At 38.6% G+C, this 12,524-nt stretch overlaps 1 protein-coding gene across 1 annotated transcript in view; it reads right to left on the reverse strand.

Annotated features, from left to right (window-relative positions):
- The window catches only part of SH3D19 (SH3 domain containing 19), an 85,170-nt gene that overhangs the window by 6,789 nt on the left and 65,857 nt on the right, over positions 1-12,524 (reverse strand). The window contains 7 exon segments of the mRNA XM_042050015.1: positions 1,491-1,549; positions 3,859-3,989; positions 4,303-4,375; positions 5,654-5,722; positions 6,965-7,229; positions 9,271-9,329; positions 11,510-11,622. Of these exon segments, the coding sequence (XP_041905949.1) occupies positions 1,491-1,549; positions 3,859-3,989; positions 4,303-4,375; positions 5,654-5,722; positions 6,965-7,229; positions 9,271-9,329; positions 11,510-11,622 (769 nt within the window).

Raw genomic sequence — 12,524 nt, forward strand, 5'->3', positions numbered from 1 at the left:
AAATGATAAAAGGATGCACTGAAGATAGAACAGGTGGAAAACTGGGGGGCAGCCCTGGTTCTCCTCTCTGCTTTCTGAGGAGAATGAGTACAGAGCCTGGAGGAGCCAGATGCAGTTCCTGCATCCCAATTCCTGGCTGTTAGAATATTTTGCAGAAGACTCTACTTCCCTTCCAAGCAACAATAAAGCCCCTTGTTTCTGGCTTGCCTGTCCAATTTAACATCTTTACCTATATCCAAGCAAGTGTCCTGATACACTTTTGTTAACAGTTTGATTGTTTTTTGAGCTAGCATCCCACTTAGATTCAATCAAACATGGGTGGGGGTGGACATTGTATGTTTGTCCCAAATACATGGAGGTTTCATAGGAAGAAGCTAGTTTTTATCTGCTTTAGCATACTTTATTCTGTAAAATCCATCCCTATAAGATTATATATAGGGGAAATAGTTTATCTATCAAAGAAAGAAACATCAATGCATCTGATAAGATTTTATATACTTTGATACAGTACTGAAAAAAACCTAATTATTTTTCCCCCAACTTAAAATAGATTTCATTATTTAGGAACCTAATACATTTAATTTAAGAAATTAAGAAATTTTTTTGTTTCTCAGAAATTCCATGCTGGAAAAAAGCAGTAATAGGATTTAATTCTTTTTATATATGCATAGCACACAACCAAAGTAAGAAGTTTGATTCCCACCCCTGTCCCCCACTCAGTATCTTTGCAAAGATGTGTCTTTCAGGACAGAGATAGAACTTTCTGTTTCTTTCTTAGCTGCAGAAGCAGCTTTTTAAAATAAAGTTTTGTTCCTAACAAACCAAGATTAATCTAAAGAACAACTGAATGAACAACTGACACTAGTTGCTCCTGCCTCTGCCTGAATTTACTTTAATTCCTGGAATAAATGATAACAAAATCCAATAAGCACCACTGTGAAATAAATAGCATGAAAAATAATTTCTTGCCCACAAATATTAGTACAAGTTGTTTGAAAATGAAAGTGGGTGGCAATTGATTTCATAATTCAAACTGGGGAACTTTAGATTTACCCATACAGCTGCACACTTTCAGGGCAGACAGATTTCTTTCCTTAAAGTATCTCTATATTCTGTCCCATTGTATCTTGTTCTTTCAAATGAGTAGGAGCCCTACCATGTTCCATCTTGTGAGGACACTGGAAGAAAGCAGCAAGGTCAGGAGCAAAGAGAGGAGTGTACAATGCTGCTGAAGTTAGTCAGATTGGTTCATGGTTTCTGGAACCAGTTTTCATAAAAGTAGGCTTTTTTTACCTAAATATGAGTCTTAATAAAACATAATAAACATTCAGGTTTTTAAAACATATATTTTAATCTTTACAATATATTTTGGTGAATCAATTGTTAACCCTATCAACCTCAGTGCAGAGAGCCCCTGCTTCAAAGTTAATCTTTCTTTCAAATTCCTTGTAAATCAACATGAGAAAAAAAAAAAGATTTATCTGACTCACTTAATACATCGTGATGAAGAGGGTATTTTTTTCCTGGTGGCTTCTTCTGGAACATCAATCTAATAAGACAATAAAATAAGTTAAATCTTCCATTTCAATCTCATGGCAACTAACCACAATAAACTTGAAACTGGTTAGAATTACCAGTTTTTCAGATGTGTCACACTCTGTAATTGTTGGCATGCTCCGATATATGACCACATTAATGTAAATTTATGCCTGTTTTCTCATTTTTTAATCTTATGCAAACAAGGAGCAATATTTAATGTTTTGTTTTATGAAGCTGGTTTATTGTTTCTACTTATGGCATGACTGATCGACAGAATACGTGACTAGATGCTACTACATGTTGTTGCACTTAGATCCCAATTCCCAACTGGTAATTATTCTCAATTATTTACTAGCACAGTATACCACAATAGACAAAACTACTGTTTACACTTATCCCTTTTGTGCTTTGGTAGGTAGCCAGCTGCTCTCCAAACAAAAACACATCTCACAACTCTCACTTGAATTGGAGAAATACAACTTAGAAAATCAATATACAGATATATCAAACAGACAACATTCAAGTCCTTTACCATAGGAGGATTTCAACTGGATTTTTGGTGTGACATGAAGGATGATCTGTGAGATGTACAAGACTACAAGCCTAGAGGCCCTGGTGAGGAGCTTTGGGTTACAGCTCACTATTACATCAGCCAGTTCCCATAAAATGAACAAGAATGTTCCATTAGCTTATGTGAAGCACTGGAGGAAATCACAATGCCTTTTAGGACAAATAATCTTTGCATTGCACTTGCTGAAGGAGCTGGTATCTGTGGTGCTCTGAAGGTTCTATGGGAAGTCGTAACTATGTATTCTTGTTAGGTGTCCAGATCTAAGCTACTGCCCAGCTCAATACTGTAAAACACATTATAGTGTACCGTATAGAGACCTTGTACCAATATGAAACCTGACCTGAATTAGCAGGAGAATTCACTCAAGTAAATTAGCCTCTTTTTCCTTTTCTTTATTTCTGAAACAGAAGATTTTTGCCCTAAAAGGGTAACCATCTTTTACAACTAAAATAGAAATGCATCTTCCCTAGCTTTTATGAAGTTGTATCTGTCTGTATCAATGCTGAATTTGACCCCAAACACTCACTCCACCGCTTTAACATAAAATCTTTTCTTCATTAGCTATCAGTAGAAGCAAGAGCTTTTAAATGGAATTGTTGGTCTGTATAGAAACAGCCAATCAATTTAGCTAACAAATCTTTCTTGTGAAAGTGAATCAAGCATGGTTCCATTACTACTAACTACGAGTTTAGTTTTTATTCTTCAGCACTTCTCAGCTCTTAAAATTTTTCTCCCATACCACCATTACAAACTAAACAGACACCCCACCCTCTCTGATGTCTACCAAATCCTTGGTATTGCCCATGCAGCAGCAGTGCTCACTGTGCCAGCTGTCCCGGCCCAGGAAGTGTTCACACAGGCACTTCCTGTCTTTAATGCCAAGCCAGGTACCTTCCCCGCTTCCTGGTGTCACTCTGGCATTCCTCCATGTCCATATGGCTGGTGTGGACAGCCCAAAGCCCTTCCCACTGTCACAAAATGGACTTCAGTCTCAGGCTTGCAATAGGTTTGACCCAGCATTTGACCACAGGGAACCACATTGTATCCTTTTAAATTCATTATCCTTGGGCTCCAAAAGAGCCCCTGTCTCTTGCCTTCCGCTTACTGTCAAGTGTCACATTCAGTAACAGGATTGCTTTAAGCTGCTCATTTTCAACAACACAATCTCCTTGCACTGTGCCAGCACAACCATTTGTGCAGCCACTTAGAAAGCCATTTAGGCAAATTGATCCTGTTGGAAAAACAATATTCTGGGAAGAAAAAACCCAACATGTTTTTTTGGGCCAAATTGCTACCCTGACCTAGTTCACTACACGGCTGAAAAAGTGGTGATTCCAGCAAAGCTCAAGGGACAAGAACATGACAGAAGGTGGGGAGCTGGGGGGAGGCACAAAAATCAACCATCTTTTACTGAGTCTTGATTCTTACATGCAGCTGTCAAAAAATAATCTGCTCTGTAGACCCTGAGAAACTACCCATGTTTCCAAAGAGAATCTGGTAAGGGCAATGATTTTCACACTTGGCTTTAAATTAACAGCAAATTATTCCCCATAACACAAGCTGGTTGTGCCAAACCAAACATCTTTCTAATACCACACAAACAAGTTGATATGTCTTCTGTGCTGCCAGTGGGATAAGAGATTATCTAAATACAGAATGGAGTTAAATACACAGGAGCCTTAGTAAAACAGAACCAGAAAACAAATACAATAGGATCTTATGTAGCAAGGTATACAAAGCCTACATACAACTACTTTAACAAAGTTGGCAGGAAATATCCCTGTGCGATTCCCACATTTTCCTCTGTACCACTCGGTATCAATTTTCTCCAGAAGACAAACAGTGTCTCCAGAATGAAGGTCCAAGTCCTCAGCATGCTCTGTAAGATAACATCATTTCAGTTAACTGTACTTGTCACACTCACTGATTTTCTCTAAGCAAACCTTCTTAATACAAATACCACAGACAAAACCAGAATCAGTTTTTAAAAAGTCTTATTTTTACTTTGTAAATCAACCAGCTTTAACTGAAAGACTGGCCCATCTACAGCTAAACCCATTGATTTGAACAACTCTATGTGCAGACCTTGCAGACAGAGCTTCCATACCATTTTAAAGCTCTAATTTCTAAGAAAATTTTCATTTGAACGTCTTGGAGTAAAACAAGTGTCCAGAATATTCACGTTTACTTACCTGCAGGAAAATCATGCAGGACTACAGCATGAGGTGCACTTGTGTCAGAAACTTTTGGAGGGTGGTTTGAATCCTGACAATGACAAATAAATCCAAATAGTTTATAAATCATGGAAGATACTAACACAGATTCTCTGTTACGTACTCCTTAATTAATTTTCTGACTTTGGGCACAGAGTTGTTCTGGTATTGCAGAAGGAAATGGTTACTGGTCACACAACTATGGGTGTGAATTCTGTTTGCCTTTTGCCAGTGTAAACAAGAATACATTTCACCAAAATCTACTTTTGAGCCAGTGAAAGGAAGGGAAAGCATGCAACTTTTCCAAGTATAGAAAAAGCCTCAGCTATCTCAGTGCGCCAGAAATCTGTAGCACTGATAACAACACTCATTGCAAGGGCTGTGGACAAATTTTGCACTGGTGCTTGGTCCTGTGTGCCACCAGCCACTCTTTCTTGCTTGAGGGAACACCCAACTTAACTCTCCCCAGCACACTCAGGGACAGCACATCTGCCAACTAACAAACATTCCAAGAGGAGCAAGGAAGCCACTATGCCTTTGCTTACACAAAGGTAACACTGAGGGGAGCTGACACTTTTGTTGGGGCATCTCCATAAAGGGAAATTATATTAAAAATGCTGAGCTTCTCTACTCCACCCACTAGGAATTTTTAGGCTGTACTGATAACAATCATGGTGAATGAATTACATTCAAAGTAATTAATTGTGTACAAAAAAACCCACAACCAAAAAAGCCCAGCTAAGGCCAGAGTAACATGAATTACAACAAACAACATACTGCACAGAAATCTACTTCAGCTATGTAGGTTTCTGATAAATAGTCAAAAAGGCTGCTCATTGCTATAATTTCCACTAGCTATTTAATATTAATAGAGTCATGCCCTAAAACCAAGTCAGGATCTGTAGAAGCAAAGAGAGGAAAATACTTTCAAGTCCGTATGTCAAAGCCAATTCACTGATGTATCATGTACAGCACTTCATAAAGTACTCGCTTATCTTTTGCTCAATTCTCAGATACTCAGCCAAGGGAGTGATTATTTCCCTGTGAAATGGAGGAACCGGTTTCCTAACCGGTTTCCTCTCCCTTCTGGCACTCCAAGTAATTACTCTTGCTCTGTTCTATAAGCAGAATGTCCCTGTGCTACGAGGCAAATCACCATTATTGGGTTTTGTTTTGGCAGTTGTTTTGTTTTGATTACAGAAACACAAGGATTTAATAAATCACTACTACATTTCTCAGTGTAACCTTTGAAGACTAAAACACTTGACACTTTACTGCAACAGGAGTCTTGCTCACTGAATATTGAAGCCAGCAGAAAAAAGCACCTTACCTTACAGGACAGTTCTCCAGTGTTCCTGGGAAGACAATCTTCCTTGGCAACTCCATGAGGCACAGGTAGCTTGAACAGAAACAGAGGCAAATGGAAAAGTTTTTTTCATTTCTAAGCACCTCAAAGTTTCACCGCAAGTGAAAATGGTCAGATGATGAAACTTTTCAAACCACCTGCTACAAGTAAGTAATTTAAGAGTCCAGTGGAAGGGGACAAGTTCCTTTGGAAGGCATTCAGAACAGACTGCTGGTGATATGAACTGCCACTTTGAGAAACTCAGGTGGTGTCACCCCCTTTAACAGTGTCTTAGACACCTAACTGGTATCACACCATATACTACAAGAAATTCAGAAAGACACTCTGATGCAGAAATATATTCATTTGCCATGGAGGACACTAAAAAAACCAACCTGGGAGGAAATTTTCATTGCCAGTAAGACTTTGGGGCAATTACTGATTACTACAGAAAAAAATTACCACACAAAAAAAAATCTCATATACAAAACTCTAAATGCAAAAGTGAAAGATCAAAAAGAAGGGAACAGAAAGTTTCCACTTCATGCTGATGGAATGTTGATGCTGTTCATGCTATGGCTTTGTGGCTGCTTTTTTTGACAACAGCACTGGTTCAAGCAGTCACCAGCTCTATCATTGACCAGTTTCAAGTTTCTGGGGAAAGACTTCCTTGTTTTTATCTGTAATGCTGATCCATTAGTATCTAAAATTCCCTAAGAACATATACAATGACAAAAACATTTTTGTAATGAAAAGGGATGGCATCAATAGGATGAAAATGTAAGATTAGCAATGTTACATTCCTCACTCTTTGCAAGCTTGATTAAGTAAGGCCAACTACTTTATAAGTTCCAGTGCTCCCCCAATTTTCCTAAGCATTTTGATATGTATGGGTAAACATTATATAAATGCAATTATTCAGCATCATTTTACTGAAAGAGAATTCAGAACTGGTAACTGGAAAAAGAACTCCCAAACCCCAAGAGCAATGCATTAAAGATACAGATATATAGCTACATGTGTATATATATATATATATAATTACATATACACACAAAAATACTCCACATAGATCTATACTTTACATGTATTTATTGCTTTCTCCAGTATTGCCTTACAGGACTTACTACTATTTATCTACTAGCATTTTCTAAGGAAGATTATGCTCATAGATACACTTTGAAAGCCACGTAATCCTAACCTACTTCAGTAGGTTTAACTACCTTTTTCTCTACTATTTTAACCAGCACTGCTTTATAAAAACAATGCGCTCAGATAGAATATCTCAACTCTTACCATGTATTTATTGTAGAGAGGATGACCCGGTTTAGGTCTAGGAGGTAATGCTGGATCTGGATTTTTAAAGACTGCACTTTTTGCTCTCTTGGGTCCCAACCTGAACTTATTGTTTTTTTTATCAGAAGCGATGTCAGAACTAGATCGTGAAAGAACATCCTTCTGGGAGGAGGTCTTGGCTGCAGAGAGTTTTGGTGGAGGTGGCCTTCCAGGAACACTTTTAGGTGGGGGAGGTCGAGCAGGTACAATTTTTCCATCCACAGGCCTAAACATTGTGCAAACCATCAGAGAAATATGCATATTAATAAGTATGCCACCTCATCCTAGCTATAGAGTGTGCTGTGAGGAAACAAGATTTGTGATGACCTGGGCTGTACAGTGTGTAGCATCCAAAGCTTTCCAGGAATACATGAACTCTTCAGATACTGGGACCAGATGATCAGTTGCTTAGACAGATCCTTTGACTACGTATTTCCGAGTCTGCTCACCAACAGCCTGCCAGCTTTCTGGGGAGCCCACTAAATAAGCAGGATTTGTTTCAGCAATCTACCTCTAGAAAGAGCTTTCTTTGAAGCTGCTTCAAGATGAAGTTCTGCTATTGGAGAGCTTTTGTGAAAGTTGGTCTTCAGGAATCAGCCTAGCTCATTCCTTGGGATGTCACTTACCTGAAGTGACTATGATGCAGCTCATGACACATCACACCACTTTGCACATTGCCATCAATAGCAGAATTTACCATTTTTGTGCAACAGATGTCTACTGCAGAAAGAAAACACTGGTGAAAATACTCAAGTTCTCTGGCTATGCTGGAGGTACCACACTCTCATTAGTGGACCAGCAGTTTAGAAACCAAAACCAGAGACTAGCAAGTGACAGTAGTAATGTTTACTAGTAAATAATATTAGTCGTAATATCCCAAAAATACAGTATAGTTTGATTTTTATTGGGATGTCTTCAACCAGTTACTGCAAGTTTCTGCTACAAATGTTTCTCTTTTTTTTCATATAATGTAACTCAGCATAATTATTTGCTCATGTGCATTCCTCATGGGTCTGCAAAAATTATCAACTCCAACCAATGTGCATTAGTGGATCTTTGAAGTATCATTCTAATACATTTTCTGAGTGTCATCCACCACTTGAGAAGATACTAGTGCACTACTAATGCTCCTGATAGGAGTTCTCTATTACTATTTGAGTATGGAGTAATTTTTAAATTTCAAAAAAATTTTCCACTTCTGTTCAACATCCATCTCTCCCTTTTCTTGTCCTCATCTTGAACTAAGCATTTTTAATACTGACAAAAGGGGAAATTCCAAGTTAGACTGCCTTAAATCTGTAAACAGACCAACCCACACATTTTTAAAGCAACTCAACTAAACAGGAAGACCCTAACAAGCAATTCAGTCAACTATTACTACTTACTTACAAAAAAAAAAAAAATTAAAAATCCATTTGAGCAGAAGAGTGAAAGGACAAAATATTTACTGCTGTCCCTGACACCCTCATAAGAATGAGGAATGTTATGCTAAACTGAATGTAGGGAAGGAACAAGCCCATATGGAGCAATAATGAGGTGTTTCCTTGTGGTACATCCACATTCTTTTCTGTTAATTAATACTTATTGATAGACTCAGTTCAATAACAGAAAGATTCTCTTGTCCTGACGCAACAGAGCAAACTCTTGTGTTTAAACTCACAGATTTAGAATGTAAATGCTGAGATACCCACAGTGGGCTGGCTAGTCAATGCCAGATCTCCCTCCACTGTGCCTCTGGCATTGATGGACATGAATTTAAGGCTGGTCCAGCAACTTTTGCCCTTGCAGATGTTCTTTCTTTTTGGTTCTCAAGAATAAAAAACCCCTATTATCATTGATCCTGCACCTGCATTTTAGGTCTGAAGTATATAAACTAGCCAGAGCTTCTGGGAAGCTGCTGGCCCAGCATCTGCCCTTTTCAGGGTGGGAACATCTGCCACCTCCATTCCTTCACCACTCAAACCCCACCACAAGTGTAAGTGCTGTAGGTGAAAAGGTTAAAGATCAGAAAGGAATGACTGTCAGCAGCCACTGTACATTAGCTGAAAAGTCAAACAGCTGCTCTCCTATAATCTCTCTGCTCATACCATAATGTACAAACAAGTATTCAACAGCTACCGACTTGGTCCTGCCTATTTATTAGTGAGCATAGTGCCCAGCCAAGCCTATTGAGCTATGGCTGGAGGCAGTAGTGTCTACACTGAGACTAACTATGCAAATTAATTCAGAAACACCACTATTAAGTGAGTCTGAAAAACTACACTCACCTTGGGGGTAGTAGAGGTTCGAGCTGAGGCACTCCACCCTGCTCTGAGTGATCCAACTCCTAAACCATTCAAAAGAAAAAAGACATTTCTTTAAGCCTAAGAAAAATAAAAGATTTTGTTTAAATTATATAATTCTTATATCAAATTATATCCTATGGACATGAAAAACATGAGTTTCTGGAGGTCTGGGAGTAAAGTAATAAGTATTACGGTGTGATTCTGCGATTTTAAAGTGTTATTGAACATGGAGGGAAATACGGAGGGTAAATAACCCGATTTACTACCTGAAACACAGCTTAAAGTGTGCATTACGTATGACCCAGCCCCTCTTTTCCTACTATATGGCAGTAAGGAGTTAAGAGCCAATTTCAGGAGAGTCAGAGAAATGTGCAATTACATTGCCCACAGGATTTCGCATTATCAACTTTGATTTAACTTTGACACGTGGACCACGTTGAACACGTTAAAGCAGAAAACATGACATTAATGCAACTCACACAGGACAGCATCTCTTGCAAATATTAGCTCCCATTAAAGAAGGCATCTAAATATGTTTTCTAGAGAGCTAACAGACAAATCCCAGTGAATCTTGCTCTGGCAGATTAAGGCTTCACTCCTCCCAGCTGCCCATGCTGGCCCTGCCAGAGATTACCACCCTACAGCAGTCAGGAGAGGAGGACATGTGCCATGCCTGAAGGGCTTGGACCACAGTGATGGATTAGCAAGTGACCATCCTTACTGCCTCCTGCTGTTCGTTTTCATTGCAGTGCCAGAAAGTTCTGCCAGCTCTGCTGAACAAGCACAGCTGCTTCTGGAACAGCGTGGTAAATCAGAGTGCTGAATCTGTGCTCAAAAGAACCCTTTCTGAACCGGTAGTTTTAAATAGGTCTGAACAGCCTTGTTTACTTAATTAGGTGCTTGAATGTGCTTGAAACTCATAAACAATTCCTGTGATTTTTCCTACCTTGAAAATACCTAGATATATTTTGTGACAAAATCTGACCCTTGATTGAGTCCCCAAATTCATGTTCTGATTAAATGACCCTATAAGAAAGAAAACAACCTGCTACTTTCAGATGAGGATGTCATCCTCATATCAAAAATTTTCCTCTTCTGTGTGAAAAGGAAGAACTCTATGTCAACTGCTGCTTATGGTCAAAAATTTTTGCTGTTGCTGTTTAATCACTTCCACTGACAAACAACACTAGTTTTAGAAGCACAGCTCCTACCTTTCCAAAGATAGGATTTAAATGTTCCAGTGGATTCAATACAATCTTTTTTTAAAAAACATCTTCTGAAGCTTATATATGTCTGTCACAATAACCTAGATGACATTGTAAAAGTTCTGGAGTTCCACTGCATGAAATGTCATTTACTGTCTTGTTTCATAAATTACTTTTTCAGCCTTACCTAGAAAAGGTAGGACCTCTCTGAACAGCCTTTTCAATCATGACCTTTTAATACCCTTTATCTTAATAGCAGAGGTAGCCACAAAGGCATTTGTTGGCAGCACCCATCTATTGAGGGCTTTTAATTTGATTTGACCTTTTTACTGCCTGTGGCTTTCACAAGATTCTCTGCCATTCTTGCCATCAGAAAACTCAGTATTTTGAAATTTTACTGTCATTTTCTACTTTATTTTAATTCCCTTTCGAAAATTGTTGTCAAATGTTGTATAGCTACAGTGCCTACCATAACTATGTACGTGCTCTGGAGCAGAGCCTTACTTCCCAAAATAGGTGGTTCTACTCAGTAGAAACAGCTAAAAGGAAAGAGGTGAAAAAAACAAGCTTCATTCTTCTATGGAAAACTTTCCTCTGCCTGCAAATTAGCACAGACACTGAGAGGTATTGTGTACACAAAGGTAAAAAATTACATTTCTAAAGCACTTTGACAACATTTCACCATGTAAATCCCACTGGACTTTGAGCCACTTTGCAATGTTTTTGCAACTAAGTCATAGAATATCCTGATTCCAGATGATGAATACAGAAAATTTAGATAGATGTGATCAAAGTTTAGTAAAGTATCACCAGAGTGCTTTCCAAAACTGACAGCAGTCTACAGTACCTAATTAATTAGAGAACAGAATTAAAAGAAAAAAGCCTTGTATTTTTGAGTAGTCATTTTCATCTTCTGGTCCTTCAAATAACTTACTTTAAAAAATGCTTGAGGATCACAAGAGATCTTTTAACCAAAACAGGCAAAGCTGTAATACAGGAAAACAGTTCTAACTTACCCCTTTTTTCACGAGGTCACCACTGCTGGGTTTTCCCACTGTGGTACTGGATGTGTTCCCAATAGGCTTCTCAGCAGGAAGTGGTGGAGGGCTATGTGGGGTGTCACTTAAAGCTGTAAAATCAAAAAAAAATTCCAAATTAAAGTCTAATTAATACCTTCCTTATGTGGATCAACAATAGGCAAAGGTATCCACCTCGGTTTGGGGCATTTTTTGTGTGAATGCAATTTCCTTCCTCAAAGCCAGAGCAGCCAAAGGGAATAACCACTTAAAGAACAGCAAAGAGAAAAGGGCCATGAAGGGAACATGGTTAACTCTGAGGCTGAGTTAGGAGTATTTCCCATCCTGCATAACGGATCTTCACTTTTTACTCTCAGGATACCAGCAAGTCATTTCAGAGTTTCAGGGTTTCAGCTGCAATACTTGGTGATAAAATATTAGATGAGTAGAAGACTTTCTCCCCCTGGGAATGTCAGATTCATTACTGGATACCCTGAAACACCATCACCACATTTCTAAACTAGCTCACTTTTTTTTTCAGCTGTCAGCTCCTGGAATATCCTTCAGGCTGGAAAACAGCTGAGGGTTATTTCAAGTAACCCTGAAAGATCAGGAGACTTGGATGGAAGAATCTCCAGAAAGGTAAAGGCAAGAAAATAAATTATTGCCTGCTACAAACTTCAGGATGACAGAAAACAGAGATGGAAGTTCCCAGGTAGTCTTTAGGGAGCTAAGCAAGTTTAGGACATGGAAGAGGAAACAGTACAGATCTGATAAGGAAGAGTGATGATGTCCCCACATTCAATAAAGACTGGAAAACCCTTGTAAATGTATGACATTTGCTTTCAATATGTCTGCCTTTGAAACCTGGCAAGCACTTGGACAGGTTTTGCCAGCATATTTACCAAATACTTTGTCTTTATATATTGGAACCTTGTCATCTACTTTACAATCTGTTTGTATATCAAGAAAATTCATTTCACAGAGAGAACTACAGACACTTAAGCTCCTCTGA

This window comes from Corvus kubaryi, unplaced genomic scaffold (assembly GCF_017639235.1).
Source record: "Corvus kubaryi isolate FWS band 111438036 unplaced genomic scaffold, C.kubaryi_AGA036_p1.0 71, whole genome shotgun sequence".
NCBI classification, from domain to species: Eukaryota; Metazoa; Chordata; class Aves; order Passeriformes; family Corvidae; genus Corvus; species Corvus kubaryi.